Genomic DNA, 26,586 nt, shown 5'->3' with positions numbered 1-26,586 from the left:
GATAATGCATACCAAGTAGGTTAAGAATTACATGCTATCATTGCTGTGAGAGCCTGGTTTCTGCCTTTATTTCTCCTCCTTTGATGTTTCCATGGCAGATTGCTGGCCTGATTCAGTGGATCTGGGTAGGGGCTAGGAATGTGTTTTTCACAGATGAAATGAATCACCTGTAATCATATGATTCTGATGCAGGTTATCTAAATCCCCCAAACCTGAAGTCTCCTAGAATCAGGGGAAGCCCTGACTTTTCATCTAGATTGTAGATCAGCCTCCTCCTACCTGGTTCTGTCAGTTCTGTGGCCTCAGGCAAGCCATTTCACCTCTCTGAATGTCTGTTTCTTAATGACCTCAGGCAAGCCATTTCACCTCCCTGAATGTCTGTTTCTTACTCTAGAAAATGGGGTTCTAATCTCTGACATTTGTAGAGTGAGGTTCAGAAGCAAATGAAATGTGACTCTGAAAGTGGTTAGCAGACTGGGAAGGAAAGCGTATAGAAGTTGAGAGTGTTATTAGCGTATTTCAGTGGAAGACTTTTGTGAAGGTCCCATTGAGATGGAGCCATCTAGTGTTCAGAGTAGACAGTAAAATCATCTTGAAACCAATTCAGAAGTTGAATAAGTTTCAGGAGAAAGTGATTTGTGGGGAGAATAGGGCTGAGAAGCAAGGAAGCCAGTAGAGAAGTGATATTTGGGGCTTTTGCTATTCAAAGGCTAAAGTCAGAATCAAAGACAGAAGGAAGATAGAGGCACAAAGTGAGAGTTTTTGCCAAGTTAGGGCAAGGGCATGCTTTGACAGAAGGCAAGATAACGTGCCTTACTTGCTCCCCATACGCTTTAGGGAAGGAGGAGGAGGTGGTGTGTGAAATTGTCAGGGCAAGGAGCATTGCCAGCACTTTGGGTACTGGAGGAGGAGAACGAGGACTTGGCAGCCCCCAGGGTATCTTTGAATAGTGTCCTGGGAGTTTTCCTGAGTGTTTGGGGAAATGGGGCATGACATTCATTTGTGTGCTTGGCATGCCAGTCTGGTTTGTATTGGTACACAGAAGAGAGTAATGAGGCTTTCCATCTCCATCATCTCCCTGGGGTGTTATAAAGACTAATGAGATAATAGCCATAAAGCTCCAGAAGCTGCTGGAAGAAAGGAGCTGAACAGCCCCATTGTTCAGAGGGCGGTCCCCCTGCTGGTGCTTCACACGTCTGCCCTGCCCTGCCCTGCCCTGCGTTGCCTGGAAAGGCCTGTCCCTGCCTGCTTCTTAGCCGGCTTAACGTGGCCAAACAGAGGAAGGAAGCAGTTGAATCCATTCAGACTTTTGCCTTTTGGAAATCAGCCTCAAGGCACAGTTCCCAGAAACCAGTTGCATCCAAAAGCAGGGAGCTGCCTGTGTCATAATGAGCTTGAGGTGGCAAAACACTTCTGGGACAGGAGATGGCTGCAGTTATTGGACATGAGCTAATTACAGGCATCCTTGAATCCTGTGGTCAAGAATTATATTTTATTAGCCCCTCTGTATTACTGCGCCTTGGGTTCATACTGATGTTTTTTCGGGCTTGTGAGTATAGGCACTGGGCTTTTCACTTAACAGTGCTGCTGCCGTTTCATCAATGGAGGGGAGTTTGTGTCAGCTGAGGAAGGACACGGTGGGAACTGGGGGTGGTCAGCATGGAAGATGACGTGTTGAGGGTACCAGCTACTAAAGTCTGATGGTGGTACAGTCAGAGGGCACAGCACCTCTCATGCGGCTGGGATGAACCAAGAGCTCAAAGACAGCAGGGTTACTCTTCAGCGTTGTGGGGGGAGTGAGACTAACCTGGGGCTGGTGGTCTGCCATGAGCCCCCCTTAGAAGGGTGGTGAGAGAACCCTGTATGGTGTGGTTGAGAACGTTGTAAGTAAAGACTAAGGAGTTACAGGCCTGTGGAAAAGCAGAGGAAGGAGTGTTGGGGGATGGAGAGGGAACAAGGGCTGTGGAACTCAGCACACAGTCCTGGGACCTGGGGGGGCCTTTAGGAGAGCCCTCCAGCGGCACTTTCAATCATGTCCAGAGTGGATTGATTTCTTTCGCAGATGAGCTTTTGACTCCTGGGAGAATAACACCCATTTCCGTTTCCTTTTCAGGGGCTCAATGCGCATTGGGAAGGATTTTATCCTGTTCACCAAGAAGGAAGACACCATGACCTGCCTCTTCCTGTCTCGCACGTTTCATGAGGAAGAAGGCATTGATGAAGTAGGTCCCATCCTCGTGGTCTGCATCACCAGTCCTCATTTCCTGAGTCTGCCCAGGCGGTTTTCGTAGGTTATTTGCAATGCTAGACTCTTTGGGGTTGCAGGATTGGAGCACATTCCCCCTAATTGTTACGCAGTTAGCTGGCTGGATGAATTGGTTGAGGGGTTAAGGTAGATAACTTTAATGTGAGAGGAAGCAAAATCTCAGAGCACTTCAGAGAACAACTGTTTCCGAGAATGAGACTGTCAAGTGGCAGGAATTAAGAGTTGGATTTGCAGCTCCTCTAGATCTGCCACTTGAATTCCATTTTGGGGGGAGTGTTACCATGGAACATTGTTTTATTGGGGGGAGTATTTTGGGCTTCCCTGATCATGGTGTTTCCTATTTGGTGGTGATTTTGTGGAATGTGCTATGAGCTCATTTTCCTTTTGAAGAAATGTGTTACTCTATGTCAGAAACTATGACTCAGATACCTAGAGAGAGCCTGGGCAGGTAGTAAAGCAGGTGAGTGTATGGAAAACAGGAAAATAGAGCTGATGCTGTGGGTCTCATCTTGGGAGTGGCTGCTACACAGCCCCAGTGATTACTGCTATGCTGGAAGGAAGGACTAATGAATCCAGAATATTCTGAGTTTAAATCATTTTAGTAATTGACTGTGTAAGCTAAACACACATTTGTCCAATTCTCCTTGTGGCTCAGATGTCTGCAGAGCTGTTTCTGGTGAGGTCTATGCCCCCTCATTGTGGGAGATCAGGGCAGCTCTGTGGACTACCCAGCCTCAGACTGGACTCTTATCTCCTTTCCTATGTAAGACATGGAGGCCAGGGCTTGAAAGAAGGGGGGCTAAGAGGTTCTGTGGAAAGAAATCCGCAACTTCCACAGAAGCAGGTAATTGAATTCAGACTTACAATTTAATTCATCTGTGTTGATTAGCTGTGATTAAATTTGTTCTGGTTCTGTTTAGATCTGAGCCTTAATCATAGCAAACTTGTTCAGGTAGGGAATGGTAGGCCTTCCATCATTACATAGCAAGCCAGTGGGTTTGTTTGCCTTTTTGGTGTGGTATGTGAGTTCATTCTGCATACTTGAGTGAGAGAAGCGTGGCAGCTGGAAAGAGCAGGCTTCTAGGAGAAGTAGGATAGGAAAATATAGCCTTGGTTGGGGTTTTCAGGAATGTTTCCTGATACAGGACTGAGGATGGTGACAGGAGGGTATAGAAGTCAGTAGAAGCAGCCTGCTTAAGGCCCTGAGGGCTGTGGGAGGGGACTTGGCTGCAGGGCCACCTGGAGAAAGGTGGTGGCCTTTGGAGATCAGAGAGGGCCAGGTTAGGCTTGACCTCGGGGCCTTGATGAATGTGTGGGGCTTTATTAAGCAAGGATGTGCCAGTATCAGATTCTTTTAAGAAGGTCCATGTAGCGATTGTGTGGTGATTGGGTTGGAAAGGTTAGGGTGAGTGTTGGAGTGTTCCAGTTGAGAGGCCCAGGCTCTGTAGCTTGGCGGTACTCGCCCAAGGGAGGTGAGAGAAATACATGGAGTTTCCATCTCTTTAGGATGTGGGACCCACAGATTTGGTGATTGATTGATTAGTAGAAGGCGAAAGCGAAGCGGGGGAGTCATGGATGACTCATAGGTTCTGCTGTGGCAGTTGGGGAGTGGGGTCTCTGGAATTGGGAAGAATGAAGAGGGGAAGTATGGAGGAGAAGAGTGTAAGTTTCTTCTGGACATGCAAAGTGAAGTCTGGGTCTGGCGTTTGGGGGAAGTCTGGGGGCTTCAGCATTCTTGGTAGCAAACGAGGTCACCTAATGGAGAGAATAGAGTGAGAAGAGGATCTGGGACCTAGAGCATGCCAATACCTAAAGGTCGGGGAGAGGAGAAGGGGGCCAGAGGGACAAAGGGGTAGCCAGAAAGGTAGGAAGAAAACTGGGCAAGTGTACCATTGAACTAAAGGAGAAGTGTTCCTGAGGGGAGGGATGGGGTGCCCATGGGAGTGAACGCCAATGTTTAAAGTGATGCCATTGTCACCTGGGACGGCTGTGAAGAATGGGAGGCGTAGTGAGGTACAGGTTTATAGAACACAAATGGAACTCAGTTCCCGTGGTGGAGAGGCTAGGTTGAGATTTTTTCCTTACTTGGTGCTAGAAGGTCGCTATTTTGGATTGTACTCTAGTGCAAACTCAGCCAAGATTTCAAAATAAGATCATTTTCAGTTGAGGAGGAATGTGTCCAGACCAGCCCTTGGGTTGAATAGTTGCAGCACAAAGCTTCTTATAAACCAGCAAAATGGGCCGGGCCTGGTGGCTCACGCCTATAATCCCAGCACTTTGGGAGGCTGAGGCGGGCAGATCATGTGGTCAAGACCAGCCTGACCAATATGGTGAAACCCCGTCTCTACTAAAAATAGAAAAATTAGCTGGGCATGGCAGTGTACGCCTAGTCCCAGCTACTTGAGAGGCTGAGGCAGGAGAATCACTTGAACCCAGGAGGCGGAGGTTGCAGTGAGCCGAGATCGTGCCATTGGTGGAGGTTGCATTGAGCTGAGATCATGCCATTGCACTCCAGCCTGGGCGACAAGAGCAAGACTCCGTCTCAAAAAAAATAAAATAAAAAAACCCAGCAAAATGTCTCAGAACTCTTAACAGTTTGTCACCCCAGCACTTGTTAAGATTACAGAGTCCCTTTTTCCTAAGGGTTTGAACCCCTGAGGTGCTTAGCCTGGCCTGCTCTGCAGAGGAAATCCTTCAGGCAGCCATCTGCAGGGCTCTGCAAGGGCTGCGGCCTCATAACCACCGAGGGAGGAGCCTCTGGGGAAGTGGCATATGAGGTTGGGTTTTTGAAGAAAGAGTAGGATTTTTTAAAACATCACTTACACATTACTTAAATTAAATTTCACATAAATGGAAGAGTGTATTGAAATATTTATGCAGTTCAGAGGACAATTTTAAAGGCAACACCTGTGTTGCCACCATCACAGACTGATGTTAGAAGTGTCCTGTGTGCCCTCATCAGTTATATTTCTTCTTGTGCCCCCGAAGGAACTGCCTTCAGGTAACTTTTGTGATAATGATTTCCTTCTTTTTCACTATAGTTTGTCACCCTTGTATGCATTTTTAAATAATAGTTTAGTTTTGCCTATTTGTGAATTTTTTAGAAATGGACTCTTACTGTAGGTATTTTTTGTATCCTATTTCATATAACACTGTGTTTATGTTGTTCATCCATGTTGATGCTAGTAGTGGTTAGTTCATTTGTATCACTATATAGTGTTCCATTGTACAGTTTAATTTGGCCACTCTAGAATGGATATTTGGGTTATTTTTATTTATTTATTTATTTTTGAGATGGAGTCTTGCTCTGTTGCCCAGGCTGGAGTGCAGTGGCGCGATCTCAGCTCACTGCAACCTCCGCCTCCCAGATTCAAGCAATTCTCCTGTCTCAGCCTCCTGAGTAGCTGGGGCTACAGACGCACGCTGCCACGCCCGGCTAATTTTTTGTATTTTAGTGGAGACCGGGATTCACCATGTTGCCCAGACTGGTCTCAAACTCCTGAGCTCGGGCAGTCCATCCACCTCAGCCTCCCAAAGTGCTGGGATTACAGACATGAGCCACTGCACCAGGCCTGGGTTATTTTTGTACATGTTTACTGGTACATATGTACAAAAGTTTCTCCTAGGGTATGTACCTAGGAGTGGAATTGCTGAGTTTTAGGTTATGTTATGTGTATTTACTGATTCACTAGATAATTGCAAATATATTTTCCCTAGTGGTAAGAGTAGAATTTTTACCAAATTAAGAAAATGACCAGGGACGTCCCAAGCAGGGAACTTCTCATGCAGAGACCCTAAGCACATAAACCAACATCTCCTGAAGGAAGTAGTCTTGTGTGGCTGAGTCTTGGGAAGAGGCAGAAACCCTGAAGCTCACAGAGCCTCTGGTGCCAGGCTGTGGAGCTTGGGCCTCACCTACAGGGCAGTGTGGAGCTGCTGTGGGGAGGGACAAGAGAGATGCACATTTGGGAGGAAGGCTGTTCTGGGGCTTCCCTTAAAGTGCCTGCTCATGTTTACTCCACAGGTGATAGTCCCACTGCCCACCTGGAATGCTCGGACCCGGGAACCTGTCACAGACAATGTAGAGAAATTTGCCATTGAGACAGAACTCATCTATAAGTACTCTCCATTCCGCACTGAGGAGGAAGTGATGACCCAGTTTATGAAGATTCCTGGGGACAGTGGTAAGTAGGCTTTGAGCCTGTAGCCCCTAGAATCTGGGAGCTCCAGAATCACAAGTAGTGTGGGGGTGGGCCGGGGGATCTGGCAGGACAAAAGATTTCTGTTTCTCAGGAACATTGGTGATCATCTTCAATCTCAAACTCATGGATAATGGAGAGCCAGAACTAGACATAATCTCAAATCCAAGAGATATCCAGATGGCAGAGACGTCCCCAGAGGGCACGTGAGTGTGGCTGGGAAGGGAGGGAGGCCCTGGAACTGGCGTTTGTGCTCTCAGGAGATGGCTTCAGGGAAAGAGGGGAGAGCACATTCATTGCCCAGTGTTCTGTGGTAGGGTAGTATGTAGGGCCAGCTCAGTTGCCTGTGGGGTACCTGTGCTGAGGACGTGAGAGGGGCGGGATGTGGTGCTCACACTAAGGGAGCACCAGTTCAGGGCAGCAGCAGAAGTCAGTACCTAACATGGAAAGGTGGAGAGCCTGCAGAGAGGATGTTGTGCCCTTGGTCAGGCCTGTTGTGGAGCAGGTGACAGCACTTCTCTGTTTTTGCCCTCTCCAGGAAGCCAGAGCGGCGCTCGTTCCGTGCCTATGCCGCTGTGCTCTATATTGATCCCCGGATGAGGATCTTCATCCATGGGCACAAGGTGCAGACCAAGAGGCTCTCCTGCTGCCTGTACAAGCCCAGGTAGGGGCCAGTGCCCCTTGGCCCGCTGTCTCCCATGGGTCGAGGATGTGGCCGCGTTTCTCTGGGGCATTGTTAGAGGGATGCTGTATAAGAGGCTCTGGCAGTGCTGACTACGTTTGGGACTTTAAGTTGCCTGTGATTGGTCACAGGGTCAGTTCTGGGTCCTAGGGGAGGGACAGATCAGCTGTGGAGGTGGCTGGCTAAGCTCATTGAGTGTGTGTGCCTCTGTGACAGGGAGGGTGCCCTGCCTGGCTCAGTGAGCTGTCTGAGTCTCTTGGCTTTAGGGCCAAGGGGCCTTTAGACACTACATAGGAAAGCAGTGGGCTTGGCTTACTCCTGAGGTTTGTTTCTGCTGTGGGATGAATGACAGCCCTGGTGAATGGTGAGGTTGCTTATCAAAGACAGCAGGAGGCTAAGGGCAAGTGGAATAAGGAATTGCATCTTTTTGCTGAATTGAGCTTGGATTTGTCTCATCATGAGGGGCCAGGACAGCACAGCTTGGGAGGAGGCAGGAAGGCAGGGTGCTTCCTGTGCTTGGGTGTGCCACCTGCCCCACTGCTGCGTGGGCCATCAGCTTGCTTTTTCTACTGATCAGGATGTACAAGTACACGTCAAGCCGTTTCAAGACCCGTGCGGAGCAGGAGGTGAAGAAAGCAGAGCACGTAGCAAGGATTGGTAATGCCACTCTGGGTGCAGGAGTTGGGGGGGTGTGCATCTGGGGTATGCTGCTTGTGGGCAAAGTGGGGTTCCAGGAAAAGGCTGAGTCCACAACTCAGGGACAAGGCTGGTCTCCTGAAGCATAATTCAGTTCCTTTGCAGCCCCTTTCACTACATGCCAACTCCCTCAGCATTTCTTCTTTCTACACTCCACTTTCTCTTCTTCAGCCATTTATAGGGCCTAAAAGTGTCAACTCTTTGGCTTATCCCAATTGAAGAATCCCACTGAGTTCTCTGGTGCAAATACTTGTGAAATTGCTTTTCCTGACTTCAGGGCAAACATCTCAGGGGCTCTCTCGCTGTTCAGGGTTTCTCAGGGTTTCTCGGCTGCTTGTTGGAGAGTGATTGGCTGAAGACTTCTTTAGCTTCCAGCTCAAGCTGAGTGTTCAACTGGTTGCCCTAGGTGTTTTTTTTTTTTTTTTTTTTTTAAACCTGTTCTGGTTCATTTGTAAAGTCTCCTTGGGGCCTCCGTGATAGGTTTGAATGCCAGATTTTCCTTCTGTGACTGACTGCCGTCCAGGCACAGAGGCTGCCCTCACATTGCTCACCAGCCATAGCTCCCCCTACTCTTCTTTTCCTTGGTGGTGTACACACTTCGTGTCCAGTACTGTGGATCCAGGAGGGATGACCAAGAGTTTTGAACCTTTGCATTTCTTAGAACCTTTGCATTTCTTACCATGTTCTCTTCTGGGTTTCAGCTGAAGAGAAGGCGCGGGAGGCAGAGAGCAAAGCTCGGACATTAGAAGTACGCCTAGGTGGAGACCTCACGCGGGACTCCAGGGTAAGGTCCCGGCCCAGGCGGCTGTTCTCCAGCGTTTCTGGCACTAGGAGCCCATGTCCCATGAGCCTGGTCAAGTAAAACACAGCTTTTGAGTTTGTCCCCAGTGAGGGCTGTTTTCTGTAGAAAGAAGTAAATTTCCAGGTGTGGTTTTACATCTTTGAGATAAATTGAGATGTCTTAGATGTAATGTTTCAGTATTCCCTGCTGTGGCCTAGAGTGCCTCCTCCCCTCACCTGATGTCAATGTGTGCAGGTGATGTTGCGACAGGTCCAGAACAGAGCCATCACTCTGCGCAGAGAAGCTGATGTCAAGAAGAGGATCAAGGAGGCCAAGCAGCGGTGAGTGCCAGGCCTGTCCTTGGATCTTTTAAACTGACGTAGCTTTTGGACTGATTATTGACAGGTTGCTATTCTGTCACCAAGACTGCTTTGTTTTAATGCCAAATGCTTGTCAAATGCCTCCTGCAGGAGGGAAGTCTTAATCCTAGCCCCCAGCCCTTTTTTGAGTCATAAAGACAGGGCAGGGCTGACAACCTTGGCTCGAGCACCAAAACCATCCTTTGGCACTGTCTTACCTTTTCCCTTTTTCTTTCTTTCTTTTCATTTAAAGGATGTATAAAATGCTCATTGTATAAAACTTGAAAAATATAAAATGTTTAAGGAGTAACATTTTTAAACTCCCTTATACTTCTACCACCTGGTGATACGACCCTATTTTTTATGTTACATATATATTTTTTCATATTCATTTTCTCCTCAGTGGTTATGTATGTAGAATAATGCTGGAGATTGAGTGTTGTATACTTTTGCATTTAGAACCAGCATTTGTCCTGGATCATTAAGTTTCCTGCTTGTCCCACCTCCATGTCTGGATCCTCTTTGGACTCTGTGGCTTGATTTACTGTTTTGCCTCTTGTTGGCCTCCTTGGCACAGGCATGGGTTTCAGGTTTTTTCTCTGCAAGTCAGTCCACTCCTCATCCATCTGCTTTTCAGCTCTAAGTTTTTGTTGATAGTAATCACATGATGGTGTCTTATTGCACATGCTTATTATTCTTGTGAATTTTTGCCTTTTAAAATAATAATAATTGGCCGGGCACGGTGGCTCACGCCTGTAATCCCAGCACTTTGGGAGGCCGAGGTGGGTGGATCACGAGGTCAGGAGATTGAGACCATCCTGGCTAACACAGTGAAACCCTGTCTCTACTAAAAATACAAAAAATTAGCCGGGCATGGTGGCGGGCCCCTGTAGTCCCAGCTACTTGGGAGGCTGAGGCAGGAGAATGGTGTGAATGCAGGGTGCAGAGATTGCAGTGAGCGGAGATCGCACCACTGCACTCCAGCCTGGGCGACAGAGCAAGACTATGTCTCAAAAAAAAATTATAATAATTTACTATCATACTAGTGGAATTTTGGGGAAGGTATGACGATAACCTGATGTTTATTCCAACATATAATTGTCTTTGCACAGATTTGCAGCAGCTTCGTAATAAACAATTCATATTTAATGAATATGAATGGTTTGGCAACCATCCCTGTTGCCAAAAAGCCACACTCATGTTTTTAATTAGGGATGCTTTGAGTTGGTGCCCAGTGCATGTCCATATCAAGTCTAACAGGTTACACATCAAATAGAGATACAAAACTTTTGGCTTAACATGTTTCAAGTTTAAGCTTAAGCTTAACACATCTTAAACACTATGGTGCTTGTGTGCCGATGTGTAGATCTGCTTGAGTTTTTTTGTCTTCTTAGAGCACTTAAAGAACCTAAGGAACTGAATTTTGTTTTTGGGGTCAACATTGAACACCGGGATCTGGATGGCATGTTCATCTACAACTGTAGCCGACTGATCAAAATGTATGAGAAAGTGGGCCCACAGCTGGAAGGGGGCATGTGAGTACTACCCACGGAGAGCTGTCTAGCCCAGGATAGTTGGCAGGAGGGCGTTGCCAGTGGGGTGACAGAGCTTGTTCTCTTTCTCCCTGTAGGGCATGTGGCGGGGTTGTTGGGGTTGTTGATGTGCCCTACCTGGTCCTGGAGCCTACACACAACAAACAGGACTTTGCTGATGCCAAGGAGTACCGGCACCTGCTCCGAGCAATGGGGGAGCACCTGGCGCAGTATTGGAAGGATATTGCCATCGGTAATGGGGCTGGGCTGCTGGGCCTCTGCCTTTTCTCTTCACCTGAATGTAGGGAGAGAGAGAGGCTGGCTCCTAACATGATGTATCGGTGTTTGCTTTCCAGCCCAGAGGGGAATCATCAAGTTCTGGGATGAGTTTGGCTACCTCTCTGCCAACTGGAACCAGCCCCCATCCAGTGAGCTGCGTTACAAACGCCGGAGAGCTATGGAAATCCCCACCACCATCCAGTGCGGTGAGTTGGGTGGTTGGACCCCCCCGACTCATTTCCATCAGCCCACAAGCCTCTTTTCTCTATCTTCCTGCCAGCCTCCTAACTTGACTGACATTCATGGGATCCAAGTCTGTTTGACGATGGCCCTGAGAGCTCAGTCTTGAGGCTTTGCTGAGTTTCACCTGTCCCTCTTGAGTGAGAAAGAAGGTCATCTGTCCTCCCAGGCCTCTCCAGCTGCAGCCAGGCCAGGCTCACTTGGTTTGGTACCACATGGTTTCTGGTGTGCGTGGATGACTGAGCCAGGATCTTGATAAAAAAGGGAGAGGGGCTGGGGGTGTTAAGAGTCCAGCATATTAAGTTTCCATCCTTCCTGGAATCAGTGTCCCTGAGAAGAATTAGTATTCTCTAAGGATAGGCAGAGTTGGAGCCCGAGTGAAGATCTTTGCCTACAAAGTCTGGGGCATCATTGTGGTGGGCCTGTGAGGAACCCGGATTACAGATAGAGTTGGTGGGCGTGGCTGATATGTGGGGTTTTTTTGCTCTCTGCAGATTTGTGTCTGAAATGGAGAACCCTCCCCTTCCAGCTGAGTTCTGTGGAAAAAGATTACCCTGACACCTGGGTTTGCTCCATGAACCCTGATCCTGAACAGGACCGGTGAGCACATTGTCTAACAAGGGGATTGTGGGTACTTTTCTCCCCTGCCCCTCACTGTTCTCTCTATTCTCGGGATAAATAACTCACTGTGTTTCTTGAGGTCAGTGCACATACCTTACATCTCTGTCTTGCCACACCTAATAACTGCCCAAGAAATAAAAATAGATGTATGTCCTGCAGTGTATAAGATTAATTCTGTGCATTGGGAACTCTGAGGTGGTTGCTCTTGTGACAGACAGTGTAGACTGGCTGAAGAGAAAGGTCCTTGCCGAGCATGGCGCTCTGTTTGCCACGACCTCTGTAGTACCTTGTCTCTACAGGTGTGAGGCTTCTGAACAAAAGCAGAAGGTTCCCCTGGGAACATTCAGAAAGGACATGAAGACGCAGGAAGAGAAGCAGAAACAACTGACAGAGAAAATTCGCCAGCAGCAGGAGAAGCTGGAGGCCCTTCAGGTACGTGGGTCATGGTCAGTGGGCAAAGCCAGCCTGTGTCAGGGCTCTGCCTGTGACAGGAACCTTCAGTAGCTTTCCTGTTCCCTCAGGCTCAGTTTTACCCTCCACTCACCCGCGTTGTTTGCCAAAGCTTTCCAACCCCAACCTCCAGGTCCACGTGTACTATTTGCCAACAGTGTTATTTTAAGAATAACACCTTGCTTATTCTTAAGAAAAAATGCTTATATACTTCAAAGTGGTCCAATTCATTTAGAATGTATAAAACTCTAGAAAATAAAAATTCTGCCTTAGAGGTAACCATCATTAACCATACATCCTTCCAACTTGTCATGAACTCATGAATACCTACACATAACACACATATATTTTTTAATAGAAATAGGGAGATAATGCCATGTATATGTTTTATATTAATACATACACATACACATAATTGTTTTGATGACTTTCTAGAAGTGAAATTAAAGGACTTAAAAGGTCCATTGTAAAATTCTATGGCTTTTTGCAACTATTTCTAAAGTACCCTCCAGAGATGTGTTAATTTCTATTATTTACCAGCAGTATATGAGAGCATTATTTTTAAATGTTGTTGCAAATTTCATAGGCAAAGATGCATGTTTTATAATTTAATTTCCTTAATATTTCTAAGATTGCCTAATTTTCATGTGTCCACTTTTATTCCTTTTAAACTGCTTATTCACTTACATTTTTATTTTTTCTATGTTTTTTTCTAGATATGTCTGTGATATCAGCTGTTTATCATATTTAGTACACAACCATTTCCCTTTTTGGCTTCTGTGTCTGTGCAGATGTGCTCTCACTAACCCATGATGTTTTATGCATGCCTCCCTAGCTGCTAAATCCCACCTTTCCTTTCTGCCTTCATCCAGGTTTTCCCTATCCATCGGGCCCTTTCTACCTTTTTGGGTTCCTTTTATAGGAATTTAGTCTATTGACACTTTTTGCCAGTCTCTCAGTTGCTGGATTAATCACACAGTTTCCTGTAATTTGCTGATAGTTGAGTATTTATGTATTTTGTGTCTCCCCAGTGAGAACGGGAGGTTTGTAAGAGTAGGACTATGGCTCAGGTTTTCTATTTTTTTTGTCCCTGGTTCCAGACACTATCCAAAAAGTTTGCTCAAGTATACTAAAATATGCAAACAACTTCATCATGATGTTTGCCTTGCAGAAAACCACACCCATCCGCTCCCAAGCAGACCTGAAGAAATTGCCCTTGGAAGTGACCACCAGACCTTCCACTGAGGTGAAGTCCAGGGGCCTGGGAAGGGCTTTTCCTCAGGTGTCTCATGCTAGGATCAGTGTTCTCACTCTCTGTGGGCCTTTTTTTAGGAACCTGTGCGTAGACCTCAGCGTCCTCGGTCGCCCCCTTTACCTGCTGTGATCAGGAACGCCCCCAGCAGACCCCCTTCTTTGCCAACTCCTAGACCAGCCAGCCAGCCCCGAAAGGCTCCTGTCATCAGCAGTACCCCAAAGCTCCCTGCTTTGGCAGCCCGGGAGGAGGCCAGCACATCCAGGCTGCTCCAGCCACCTGAGGCACCCCGAAAGCCTGCCAACACTCTTGTCAAGACTGCATCCCGACCTGTCCCTCTGGTGCAGCAACTGTCACCATCTTTACTGCCCAACTCCAAGAGCCCTCGGGAGGTTCCTTCTCCCACAGTCATCAAGACTCCAGTGGTGAAGAAGACAGAGTCACCCATCAAACTCTCCCCGGTGAGACGCTTGTCCTCTTTAATACCCCAGCCCAGTGTCAGTAGTGTAGGAATGGAATTGTGCAGTGTCACAGCTGTACTAGGGGAGCCTTGGGAGGATACTGAATCTAAAGCTTTGCTGCTGCCCCTGAGGACGGGAAGCCTTGATAGCTGAACGGACTTGTTCGGGGCCAGACAGCACATCGGTTGCCTGTACAGCGAGCTCTTCACTGTTCCCTCCGAGTTTTGGTCTGCCACAAACTTGAGTCACCTCCACTGGCTCTCGAAGTGTGGGCTTAGGCCAGTCATCTGGTGACAGATAGCCTGAGTGGGCTGCGGCAGTGGTCGGTGGTTCTTGGGGAGGTGACAGCTAGTTGGCCAGGTAGACTAAGGTGGGAAGGGAATTGAGAAGCTTCTCCTATGACAGCTTTGAGCAAAAATCCTTATGGCGCAGGGGCCAGTGGGTTGCCTGTGTACATTCCAAGTAATGTCAGGCAGGGATTGCAGGGAGTACAGCTCCTCTTGGAACGGCTCCTTTAGGCTAGATGAAATCTTCCTGCTCCTTAGAGGCTGAACAGGGCCCCTCACATCCTCACGCTCCTCTTGCTCTAGGCTACCCCTAGTCGGAAGCGGAGTGTTGCAGTTTCTGATGAGGAAGAAGTTGAGGAGGAAGCTGAGAGGAGGAAGGAGAGGTGCAAGCGGGGCAGATTTGTTGTGAAGGAGGAAAAGAAGGACTCGAATGAGGTGAGTGGTTGAGGTGAGGTTCTCAAAGCCTCCCTCTCTAGGGCCTGCAGCCCCCACCAGCAGTCTGCACCCCCCATCAGCAGTCTATACCACCCACCAGCAGTCTACACAACCCACCAGCAGTCTACCCCCCCAACCAGCAGTCTGCACCAACTCTGTTTATATTCGTGTCATGAGCCTTCCAGAAGCCTAGTGATCTCTCAAGGACTCTCAGTTACACAAGTGACTAAACATGGTGCCAGGTAGGGTCTTGAGTGAGACTGGCTTCTGGCTTAACCACAGGCCTGAAGTCACACAGACGTACATCAGTGAGGCTTGAAACACATGTCCCTTGCCTGCTGTCTTGTTCATAAAGGTAGCAGAAGGGTAGGTACCTTGGACAGTGATTTTGGAGTGTGGCTCTCAACGGGGCTTGGTGATTTAAACTGTAGCACAGGAAGTCGTGAAGATGATGGCTGATGACTCCGGGTGGCCAGTAAGGCACAAGTCTGCTCTTGGGGGGCACTGGGGATGCCTCTAATAGACTGCTCTCCACGCAGCTCTCAGACAGTGCTGGGGAAGAGGACTCGGCTGACCTCAAGAGAGCTCAGAAAGGTGAGCTGGGGGAGTGACTTGGCAGCCTGTGGCGGGGGTGGGAGTGGGAGTGGAAGTGGAGCCCCTTACCAGCAGCAATTTACCAAAGGCTCATTGAATCTGTCCTGGGTCTGGGCTCTTGTGCAGCAGTGGATCCAAGTCTAATCCCAAGCAGAATTCTGAAGGGATCACCCCTTTGTGGTTATTTTTAACACTAATTCCTTGGTGTTCACTCCTGGCGGTCACTTGTTCTCCTGCTTTTTGGCACCCTCATAACAGATGGGGAAGGAGACCATGGTGGCTGGTCCCTGGTCTCTGTGTCCCTGGTGTAGTGGGGGCAAGGACCTAAGTGTTCCTGTCCTCCAAACCCTGGGGACTGCCTTTCTCGATGTGGCCCAGGCCAAGTGAGGGACTCTAGGCTAGTTTTCTGACTCGCACCTCTGTCTACATTGTCAGATAAAGGGCTGCACGTGGAGGTGCGTGTGAACAGGGAGTGGTACACGGGCCGTGTCACAGCCGTGGAGGTGGGCAAGCATGTGGTGCGGTGGAAGGTGAAGTTTGACTACGTGCCCACAGACACGACACCAAGAGACCGCTGGTAATGCCCCAATCAGGGAGGAGCAGTGGTTCCTCGAAAGAGGTATCCCCGGCCTCCCTGCCAGCAGCCCATCCTGGGAGCCCGGGTCAGACATGACATAAGCTGTGTGTCTTCCACAGGGTGGAGAAAGGCAGTGAGGATGTGCGGCTGATGAAACCCCCTTCTCCGGAACATCAGAGCCTTGATACACAACAGGAGGGCGGGGAGGAGGAGGTGGGCCCTGTGGCCCAGCAGGCCATAGCTGTGGCAGAGCCCTCCACTTCCGAATGCCTCCGCATTGAGCCTGACACCACTGCCCTGAGCACCAATCACGAGACCATCGACCTGCTTGTCCAGATCCTCCGGTACCTGTGTCTTTTGTCTTCCCACCCCAGGGCCAGCAGCAGCTCTCTGCCTGCTCCATGCCATTCTGAATTACTGTCCCTGCCTTCTTTAGGAATTGTTTACGGTACTTCCTGCCTCCAAGTTTCCCCATCTCCAAGAAGCAGCTGAGTGCTATGAATTCAGATGAGCTAATATCTTTTCCTCTGGTGAGTCTGGCCTGACCTTCGATTCCACACTCTTCACTCCCCCACCCCTGCCCCTGCATTTGTGATTATGATTGTTATGCTTGTTGCAGTTGCTAGCTCTCAGCTGTGTGCTCCATCTCAGCCAGCTTCTCTCCTGCGGAAAGAAGAGGAGAGTTTATGATGTGGGAAAAAAATTGGCTTAGCTGGATATGACTCTGGTGTGCAGAAAGCCAACCCCTTCCCACCACAGGTGCTAGGAGTTGAGTCATCCCTTAGGGATAGCAGGTGTAGTTTGACATTTTATGACAAGCATACCCACTTTCTTCTGCCCCAGTAGAGGGAGTAAACCTGTCCCAGGCAACAGTGAAGAGCTGAGGCTCGAAGTGCGTAGAACTTGACTCTCAGAAGGAGGTATAGAGAAGCTTGTGATGTGTGGACATAAGCATTGGATCTTACTTAACCAAGCAAATGCTGAAGGGGTGCCTTGCCCAAGCAGGTGTCTGCTGGACCTCATAGTGAGCAGCAAAAGAGAGTCTTGCCTTCAAGAGGCTCAAGATTCAGTAGAGACTGAGTTGTTACCGGGTAGCTGGACATGGGGGCAGGAGCAGTGAGTGCTGAGAAAGTGGATAGAAAGGCTATGGAGGGCTGTGGTGGCCCGGGGGGCAGAGAGAGCAACTGAGTTGGAAGAAAATGTGCATTTTGCCAAGTGCCTTCCTGTGTAAGTGAAAAGGAGTGTTTGAGGTGGGGGCTTCTGTGAGCAAAGGCTCTGGGAGTGGGGTCCAGGCAGCAGGCTGTGTGGTGAGCATTTAGGGTCAAGGGGCCTGAAAGTCAGGATCTGATGTGTCTTGAATCCCCAGTGTAAGTCATACTGGCTTAAACTCTGTATGAAGAGGACAGCCTGCAAAAAGTTTTGAGCTGAAGGAACTGTCATCCAAACCATGTCTAGGGCAGAGGTCCACACATTTTTTTCTGTAGAGGGCCAGTTGGCAAGTAATTTCAGGTTCACAGGCTATACAGTCTCTGTGGCAACTCTGCCATTATAGCATGAAAGCAACCACAGACAGTATGTAAAGGAATGGATGTGCTGTGTTCCCACAAAGCTTTATTTACAAAAACACTTGGCAGGCTGATTCGGCCCAGGGGCTGTAATCTGCTGCCCCTTCCCCTAAGAGGGTGATTTGGGTAGCAGTGTGTTTGGGTAGAATGGGTGGATGGGAGATGCAGGGGCGAGGAGGCAGGTCCTATGTAAAAGGTCAGAGGTGAGGGAATGGGAACAGGAGTCAGCGTGGTGGCAGTGGGCTTGGGGGTGAAAGGGCTGTGTCAGAGGTCGTCAGGAGACTGATCATGGATTGTAGGCAAGTGACTCAGGTCTGTGGGAATTGGAGGTTGATGACAAAGCTATTAACTAGGAGAGAAAAATGGGTGAGTGCAATGAAGGTGACGAGTGGAGGTTTATGTGGCACCAGAAGTGCCCTCACTACGTTTCTAGTGATGTGCATTGTGCAGGTGGAGATCAAGGACTGGCACTTGGAGGGAGGGGGAGGCCAGGGCTGGAGATGGGGCTCTGGGAATTGTCCACATGAAGTGGGATGATTTTTCTATTATAGGAATAGCTAAGTTTTCTAAGAAAGAGGTTCTAGAGAAAAGACAATGGGAATGGAAACTGCAGGATTAGTATATTCAAGATGTCGGGTCCTCGTGGGGCAGTTGTGTGCTTGATAAAGTTTGCCAGAGATAAAAACATGGAGTTTGTCTTTATTCTACTTTTTAAAATGTGAAATGAAGCAGGAGTTGAAGAAACTAAGGCTCAGAAAGGTAAAGAGTCCGTTGGTCAGTGACAGAGACCAGATTTGAACCCATGTACTTCTTAGGACTTGCTCTGCTCACGATGCTGCCTTGCTCTGCCAGCAAGATATGAGGGAGTGGTGCTCGGCGAGGGAGCTAGAAGGTGCAGAAATCACAGCTGCTTCACAGAAAGATCCACGCTTCAACTTTTGTCCTTGTTTAGGCTGCAGGTGCTCTCTGCAAATCCCAGGAGGAACAAGCAGCTAATAGGGTGGCTACGTTGGCCTGGCATCATGTCAGATTTGTTGATTTTGGCTTAAGGTTATTGCCAAACTCAGAGTAGAGCCTGGGTGCAGCAGGATCTCTGCAGTGGGCTTGAATGCCTGGGCCCAAACAAAGTGCATGAGTGTCTAAAAATAGTATATTAGGCTGGGTGTGGAGGCTCAGGCCTGTAATCCCAGCACTTTGGGAGGCTGAGGAAGGTGGATCACTTGACGCCAGGAGTTTGAGACCAGCCTGGCCAATATGGTGAAACCCCATCTCTACTACAACGTACAAAAAATATTAGCCAGATGTTGTGGTGCATGCCTGTAATCCCAGCTACTTGGGAGGCCGAGGCATGAAAATCGCTTGAACCCGGGGAAAGGCAGAGGTTGCAGTAAGCTGAAATTGTGCCACTGGACTCCAGCCTGGGTGACAGAGCGAGACTGTCAAAAAAAAAGTGTATTAGCTTCTTTTTGTACAAGGAGGTATAATACCAGTGTATCACCTTTGTCCTGCTAATTGTAATGTCTAAAACCACTCAAACTATTTTTTTTTTTTGAGACAGAGTCTTGCTCTGTTGCCCAGACTAGAGTGCAGTGGCGCAATCTCGGCTCACTGCCAGCTCTGCCTCCCGGGTTCACACCATTCTCCTGCCTCAGCCTCCTGCCTCAGCCTCCTGAGTAGCTGGGACTACAGGCACCCGCCACCACGCCTGGCTAATTTTTTATATTTTTAGTAGAGATGGGGTTTCACCGTGTTAGCCAGGATGGTCTCGATCTCCTGACCTCGTGATCCGCCTGCCTCGGCCTCCCAAAGTGCTGGGATTACAGGTGTGAGCCACCACGCCTGGCCATCACTCAAACTATTTTTTTAGTATCAGGGATAAAACAAAGTCTACTGTTCATTATGTCCTTGTCAGTTATGTCCTTTATACCATATGGATCAGGAGTTCCATAGAGCCTCAGGAGCCCTGCAATATTAAAGTATCATTTTTTCAAAAAAACTAATGTAACAATTATATATGAATCTACAGTTACCTCAAAATAATTAAGAAAAAATTATTACAAACCATGTCTACTTTCAAGATGTTGTATACTGAATTTTAATACTTTGGAGATTGCTCCAGCATTTATTTTGTGCTGCCAAGGCAATTACTGTTTTGTGTAGAACTAGAAGTTTCTCTTGCTTTCTTGGTTTAGTAGGATAAGGTGAATGACACAGTTAAATACTTGCCAGTAACAGTTTTTAAAAATGGCATCTAGAAGCCTCTCCAGGCTAGGCAGCTCATGCATCTTTACAGAAGTAAACACCAGAGTTGATAAGACTGCAGCAGCCAGCTAGCACCTGCTGGTTGTGGCGTGTGTGTTCATCACAGTGGCCTCGTGATTCTCAGTGATTTACGAGTAAGTCATGTTATAAATTTGAACTTGGAAAATAAATTGAACCTAAAGAGATACTACTTACATTGTTTTTCACACTGAGATTCCATGTGACATTTCATTTGAAACAAGTATTCTGCTCCCTTTTATAAGTCTGAAAAGCCACTAGAAAAACTGCTTGTTTCCCTTCCTACCTCACCCCCTGGAGGTTTCAGGTACTCAGGGAAAATAGTAAAAAGCTCTGATGCTGTAGAAGTATATACTACTACACAGATCTGGAGATATCTGCTGTTGGTTGGTAGGTGGAAAGAGAACTGACGTGAGCGCTGACATTGTTGGGTATGTCTTGGAAGTGGATGGTTGAAAGGGCTGTACTGAAGTCAGACAGGTTATGATTGAGCATGGAAGAGTGATTCTGTCATCCTTTTCTGTCACTTGGAATGGTAAGAATCGCCCCTCATGTGTCCTCACGGCCTGCTGTCTGCCAGAGCACTGTGCTGAGTGCTTCACCTGTGTGCTAATTGTCTTCTTCCTTGTGGCAGCTCCACAAGATAGGCATTGATGTCTCTCTACTCTGGACGTAAAGAGGCTGTTTGCCCTTTGTATCTAAGATGTTCCTTCAGACCAGGCATCCTTGGGCAAAGCGGGCTGGAGACACCCGTGTCAGCCTAGAAGGGCCCTGGGGACCCCTGTGAACTTACGCACTCTCCCTCTTGCTCTGCTCCCAACAGAAGGAGTACTTCAAGCAATATGAAGTAGGGCTCCAAAACCTGTGCAATTCCTACCAGAGCCGTGCTGACTCCCGGGCCAAGGCCTCCGAGGAAAGCCTGCGCACCTCCGAGAGGAAGCTCCGCGAGACAGAGGAGAAGCTGCAGAAGCTGAGGACCAACATCGTGGCACTCCTGCAAAAGGTGCAGGAGGTGAGCCCGGCAGCCTTCCTGTTGCAGCTGGACCACCTGGTCTCTCAGGGAGGGGGGCCTGGGCCCTGTTCCTGTTCTCACAAGAATCTATCCACTCACAGGAATCTATGGTTCTCACCCTGGCTGCACAGCACCCTGGCAGGAGGGCTTGAGATGGTGTGGCTGCCTGGGCCTCAGCCCAGCCAGACCCATAGAACCAGGCTTTTTCCCTTTAGACATTCCAACGTACAACCTGGTTTGAGAACCCTCCAAGCCATAAAAACGAAGTTCTTTTCCACATGACGCCCAGATGGGATTGGGTAGCCCAGAAGTGGGGAGCACCCCTTAGCCTGTTGGCCCTTCATCCAGGCAATAAGCATGAGGGCCTGCTCTGTGCCTGTCCTGTGGATACAGAATGAACAAGACAAGCCAGAGAAGGTTCCTGCTCTCACAGCCTGCCAGTCTGGTGGAAGAGAGAGAATTACTGATGGTGGTTCATAAGGAGATACAGTAAAGTGTGGGGAGGCCACTTGACTAGGTTGTTCAGGGGCTTAGGCATTTGGAGACACTGGAAGCCAGTCATGCAAAGAGTGTGACACGAGCATTCCAGGCAGAAGGAAGAAGAGCAGGACCTGAGGCCTGAGCAGGGACCTGGGGGCGGTAGGGGCAGAGGCAGGGCTTGAAAGTTGTGGGATTTGATCCTGAGAACAGTGGAGATCACTGGAGGGGTGTGGCATGATGCAGTTTTCAGTCTCAGACATTTACCTGCTTGGTTGGAGGAGGCCTGGAGGGGTCAAAGTTAGAACCAGAGCCTCCTGTGAGGAGGCTCCCACAGTTGTCTGAGACAGTGGTGGCCTGGACCTTGGGCAGTGACAGAGAAGGGAGAGAAGTGGGCATATTTGTAGTATCTGAGGGAAACATACATCTAAGACAATTGGGAACATGGGGTAGAGGTAGGGTGGGCGTAGGAAATCTGGGCATCATCTGTGCACAATAGATGAGGGAGGGGAGAGTGATTAAGACAGGACAGAAGCCTGACATCCAGGGCGGGGTGGGAGGTCAGGGAGAGGACTCTGGGCTCCGTCCCAGGAGCTGAGAGAAGGGTGGAAAGGTGAGCCCCCCAATCACTTTCTGGCCCCCAGTTGATCCCTACCCTGCTCTATTCCAGGACATAGACATCAACACAGATGATGAGCTGGACGCCTACATTGAGGACCTCATCACCAAGGGGGACTGAAGGCAGGAGAGAGAGCAGCTCCCCTGCCCACCTGCCCCTCAACCCTGTAGCTGCAGGGGGAGGGGACTTCATTCATGGGTTGGTGGTCGCACCTTGGTTTGACTTACACGGGACATTTGTGTTTTTGGAAGGAAAGATACCCTGATTCTTTGAATCTTCCTTAAGTTTATAAATATTTATTTTTTAAAAGAAGATGCTGTGCCTGTGAGACCATACTTTTTTTTTTTTTTTTTTTTTGGTGACTGCAAAGAACAGAGAACCTTTCCACTTTGGCCATACTGGGTTGCTAAGCCGGAGCCATTTCAGCTCCTGGCTCCTCAAGATAACGGCGAGTCCAGTGCCATCTTGGAGAAGCTCCAGGGGCAGGGCTGACTGTTCTCCTACAGGAGGAACAATGTGGGGATCTGAGGGATGGGAGGGAGACTTCCCCCCCAGAGTGGTGGTCCTGCTGGGGGCTCATATCCAGGGACCCAAAAGGGGGGCTGTGTAGGAGGTTCCACAGTGGAGGGGCTCTCTCTCTCGCAGCTGTCAGAGTTGGTCCTGGCTGTGGCGTCCAAACAGCTTGGGGGAAAAAGATCCTGTCTAACCACCTCATCTACTACTCAAGTTCTTTCTGAAGGAGGGATTTCTTCAGTTAACCATGGACAGTGAGGTTTCTCACCACAGTAACTTGAGTCCAGGTTGAGGGGGAGACAGATCTGTGGTAAATCTCTGACTTGGGCAGCACACTGAGTGTGGAACCCCACAGGACTCCTTAGGGAAGGAGCTTGTGTGTGAAAGAACCCCTGGGGCTGAGCTGGTGACCTCCATGTGTGGGTGCAGCAGGGCCTTGGATGGTGCCAGTTGATCTGGACAGCCTGTTGATGCTTTTCTACTTCCACCCTTCGGCCTGGCCCCACTGAGCCCCATCAAGGTGCCTGAAGAGGGGGCCAGTGAGATCCCCTGGCCACAGGGACTCCAGAGGCATCTCTGCAGGAAGCACACCATGCCTTCCCTCCATGTTCCATCACAGCGCCACAATCTGTGTCCCTTAACTTCTCAGGGTCAAAGACAAAGGCGAGCGTTGCTGAATTTTCTCTTTAATGGCCATTGGAAGAGTCTGGTTCAGTTTTTCCCAACTCTCTTCCCACTCGTATTTGGGGCCTCTGGGTTTTCTGAAGGCACAAGGACTGTGACTTTGTACCACTAACCTGTGGTTCAAACCTGGGTGTGTTTCTGGCATCTCCCTAACCCAGATCAGCAATGGCCACCCTGCTCCTCTGAGGTCAGCAGAAGACTGGGAAGCAGAGGTGAGGGATGCAGGCCACACTGGAATGGGAAGTCTTTTCCCCACTGGATGTGCCTGTCTGGTGGGTTTTGGACCTTCCCAGACTACATCTCTAGGAGAGGCCTGTTTGTAGTAGTGCACTGAGAGACCCTGGCCTCTTCTGCTGGAAGACTGTCCAAGTCTTGGGGTTTCTTGAGCTGGTGATTCCTCTGCCATCCTGCTCTCTCTCTTCATCTCAGGCAGCATGGGGTCCACTTTTGTCCCCAAACCTAATGTTTTAATCCAAATGCAAATTGGTTCCACATTTTTACTGGAGGGTAATCAGTTTTTAAAATTCACACACATGTAATCGAAATGCAATACTATAAAGTTCTACTGGTGAGACTCCTGAACTCAGTCTGTTTTCTTAGTAAAATCCAGCACCTTCCTTCTTTTCATTCTTTGTACCACTGTGGCTTTAAACTGTCTTCAAGTTATTCCTCCTCATCACCTCCATTGTTTTATCTTCACCCCCTTAACATCCACAGAAACAGACTGGAGTTCTTGAATGTTTTAGCTTCAACTTCTACATGTGCCCGCTTTGCTTTGTTAATGCTACCACAGCTGTGCTGAATGAAGCCTGTTTCCCAGGCAGAGATCCTGCCACTCTGGATGGGAAGATAAAATGCAGGGGTCCTCTTTCCTGGTTTCCTGGGAACATCAAGGGACAGGTGACCAGCTTGGAACTCTTTGATGACTTGGAAGGAGGAAGATGGTCTGGCTGATCTGTGGTGAGAAGGTCCTTTGCACAAGGCTGCAAGAAAGTGAAGGGCAGCAATGCTGGTGTTTAAAGAACGAGAGGGGTGGGGACTCTAGGGTGTTTTGTTTGAGATGGGGGTCTCGCCCTGGTCACCTAGGCTGGAGTGCAGTGGCACGATCTTGGCTCACTGATACATCTGCCTTCCAGGCTCAAGTGATCTCCCACCTTAGCCTCCCAGGTAGCTGGAACCACAGGCACACACCATCATGCCTGGCGAATTTTTTTTGTATTTTTGGTAGAGTTTCGTCATGTTGCTTAGGATGGTCTCAAACTCCTGAGCTCAAGTGATCCACCTGCCTCGGCCTCCCAGAGTGCTGGGATTACAGTGTGAGCCACCATGCCTCACCTAGGGTGTTTGGTTTTTAAGTGAAACATGCACATGGTAAACATTAAAACCATCTAAAAGGCTGGACCATGAAAAGCAAGGCTCCCTTCTCCCACCCAATCCCTGAATTCTCCCTGGAGAGTATCCCTCCTAAGTGCACGCACTTCCACTCTGTTCCATTTCTGCCTGTTAAAACTACTTAGTGCATTTTAGTGTAGTGGAACCTGCTTCAGAATAACCCATATGGGTCTTCTTTATTCTCATGAACCACAGAGCATTTCATGTGTTGGATATATTGTCTCCTACTTACGGACATTTGGGGTTGTTTCTGTTTTTGTTTGTTTTGTGACGGACTCTTGCTGTCACCCAGGCTGGAGTGCAGTGGCACAGTCTCGACTCATTGCAACCTTCACCTGCTGGGTTCAAGCGATTCTCCCCTCTCAGCCTCCCGAGTAGCTGGGACTACAGGTGCGTGCCACCATGCCCAGCTAATTTTTGTATTTTTTGGTAAAGACAGGGTTTCACCATGTTGGCCAGGCTGGTCTCAAACTCCTGATCTCAAGTGATTCGCCCGCCTTGGCTGGGATTACAGGCATGAGCCACTGCACCCGGCCAGTCACCATTTTCATCCGGTAACTTGCAATGCACCAGGCCTTACCAGGGCCACTGTTGGGTTCAGCAGACATTTCCTTCTTCAAGCTGGCAAGGCCTCAGACAAGTCACTGCCCATTTTGGCTCCTGTTCCTCCTCTAAAATAACGGAGTTGGGTGTTGGCAGAGGCTTTCCAGCTTATTCAGCCTCAGGAGTACCTAACATTTATCCAGAAGCCCATATGGAAAGCCAGGAGTCCTGGAGCTGCTCTGGTTGAAGCTAGGATGGGGGCCCAGAGCTCCCTGCTGTTCTTGACCCCCAAATCTTTGCTTCCAAGATTCACTGGCCCCTACCTGCTACCTGTAGGCCTTCACCTGCTTACTTGTGTCCGAGGTAGGGGTTATGGGCTTACTCAGCAGCCATCCTCATGGCCTAAACATTTGGCCAATTTCAGTGTCCCCGAAGGGTGAAGGAGGTCTGGGCTTCCATGGGGCCTGAACTGCAGGTACCTTCAGCACTTCCTGGGGTTCTGGACATGTCAACAGCTGCCCACCAAGGCCTGGAAGATAAGGAGGGCTCACACCACTAGTGCAAACTTGGATCAATGAGAAGGGAAGGATGCGACAGACGTATCCCTCCTCTTTTCTTGTCCCCTCTGGATTCTGTTGAGATGCTTCCAGGGATTCTCCGAGGCCCCTTCCTGCTCCAGTAACTGCAGGTTACTGGGGAAGCTGTGGCCAGCTCTAATCCCCTACTTTTTTTTTTTTTTTTTTTTTTTTTTTGAGACAGTCTCGCTCTGTAGCCCAGGCTGGAGTGCAGTGGCGCCATCTTGCCTCATTGCAACCTCTGCCTCCAGGGTTCAAGCGATTCTCCTGCCTCAGCCTCTCTAGTAGCTGGAATTACAGGCACGCGCCACCACGCCCGGCTAATTTTCGTATTTTTAGTAGAGATGGGGTTTTGCCATGTTGGCCAGGCTGGTCTAGAACTCCCAGTCTCGAGAGATCCATCTGCCTCAGCCTCCCAAAGGGCTGGGATTACAGACGTGAGCCACAGCGCCCGGCCTAATCCCCTACTTCGATTTACTGTCCCTCCCCACATCATTTCTTCCCTTATTGAAAGCTCTGGGTCCTCCCCAATGCCCCACCATGTAAACCAATCTGTCCTGCTGGGTTTGGGGCACCGCGGTGGGCAGGGGAGAACCCGTTTGTCAGAAGGTTCAGAGTTTCTGAGTTCCTCATGCTTAATCATCAGCGGCCACAGCACAACACGTGGCCGAGGGTGGGTTGTAAATTCTCACCTGGCCTAGAGGACGCAGCCACGACCCCAGCGCTTGGCCATCTCTGTAGAGGATTCGCGGGTGGACCATGCTTAGTCTAACAGGGTATGGTTATTAACGCCCGTTATGAACGGTTCATAACCAGCCAACGGTTATGAACTGTAGAGGGCTTCCGCAATCCCGCCACACGCTCGAGGCGGAAGCGACAAGACGCCTGCGCGGTTTTGCTGGCGCGCGGCACGTGCCCGTACCGTGACCTGCGCATGCGCTTTGGAAGCCTCGCGAGCTTCCTGCGGCACTCAGGGTTTGGTGCAGGTACCTGTGGCCTTTGGGGGTTTCCTCGCGTCTTTTAGGTAGATGCTTCCAGGGATTCTCCGAGGCCTCTTCCTACTCCAGTAACTGCAGGTTTCTGGGGAAGCCGTGGCCAGCTCTAATCCCCTACTTTTTTTTTTTTTTGAGACAGTTTCGCTCTGTCGCCCAGGCTGGAGTGCAGTGGAGCCATCTCGCCTCACTGCAACCTCCGCCTCCAGGGTTCAAGCTGAGG

The 26,586-nt window shown here is 49.2% G+C and overlaps 2 protein-coding genes across 5 annotated transcripts in view; one reads left to right on the top strand and one right to left on the bottom strand.

Moving 5' to 3' along the window:
* The window catches only part of MORC2 (MORC family CW-type zinc finger 2), a 60,820-nt gene that overhangs the window by 20,930 nt on the left and 13,304 nt on the right, over nt 1-26,586 (top strand). For 2 of the 4 annotated variants that reach the window (XM_003812046.8, XM_063603398.1), the window contains exons 6-26: nt 2,114-2,222; nt 6,291-6,450; nt 6,560-6,671; nt 7,004-7,129; nt 7,725-7,804; nt 8,545-8,627; nt 8,880-8,965; nt 10,378-10,518; nt 10,614-10,768; nt 10,872-11,000; nt 11,529-11,634; nt 11,955-12,087; nt 13,277-13,351; nt 13,438-13,818; nt 14,409-14,540; nt 15,080-15,134; nt 15,570-15,711; nt 15,831-16,055; nt 16,148-16,241; nt 20,380-20,568; nt 21,716-21,976. In XM_003812046.8, coding sequence (XP_003812094.3) covers nt 2,114-2,222; nt 6,291-6,450; nt 6,560-6,671; nt 7,004-7,129; nt 7,725-7,804; nt 8,545-8,627; nt 8,880-8,965; nt 10,378-10,518; nt 10,614-10,768; nt 10,872-11,000; nt 11,529-11,634; nt 11,955-12,087; nt 13,277-13,351; nt 13,438-13,818; nt 14,409-14,540; nt 15,080-15,134; nt 15,570-15,711; nt 15,831-16,055; nt 16,148-16,241; nt 20,380-20,568; nt 21,716-21,784 — 2,782 coding nt within the window. In that variant the 3' untranslated portion in view covers nt 21,785-21,976. Of the gene's footprint in view, nt 1-2,113; nt 2,223-6,290; nt 6,451-6,559; nt 6,672-7,003; nt 7,130-7,724; nt 7,805-8,544; nt 8,628-8,879; nt 8,966-10,377; nt 10,519-10,613; nt 10,769-10,871; nt 11,001-11,528; nt 11,635-11,954; nt 12,088-13,276; nt 13,352-13,437; nt 13,819-14,408; nt 14,541-15,079; nt 15,135-15,569; nt 15,712-15,830; nt 16,056-16,147; nt 16,242-20,379; nt 20,569-21,715; nt 21,977-26,586 lie in introns of those variants that run through there. The other 2 variants (XR_004668567.3, XM_008964440.7) reach the window with 2 other exon arrangements.
* On the bottom strand, nt 22,815-23,444 carry LOC103785040 (uncharacterized). Its single transcript, XM_055105767.2, has one exon. It carries the CDS (start codon nt 23,295-23,297, stop codon nt 22,815-22,817), a length of 483 nt encoding a protein of 160 aa, XP_054961742.1. The 5' UTR covers nt 23,298-23,444.

This window comes from Pan paniscus, chromosome 23 (assembly GCF_029289425.2).
Source record: "Pan paniscus chromosome 23, NHGRI_mPanPan1-v2.0_pri, whole genome shotgun sequence".
Classification (NCBI taxonomy): domain Eukaryota; kingdom Metazoa; phylum Chordata; class Mammalia; order Primates; family Hominidae; genus Pan; species Pan paniscus.
This window is presented reverse-complemented; position numbering and strand designations above follow the sequence as displayed.

Coding starts and splice junctions, on each gene's coding strand:
- LOC103785040 (XM_055105767.2), bottom strand. CDS start 23,297: ATGCTGCCTGAGATGAAGAGAGAGAGCAGGATGGCAGAGGAATCACCA.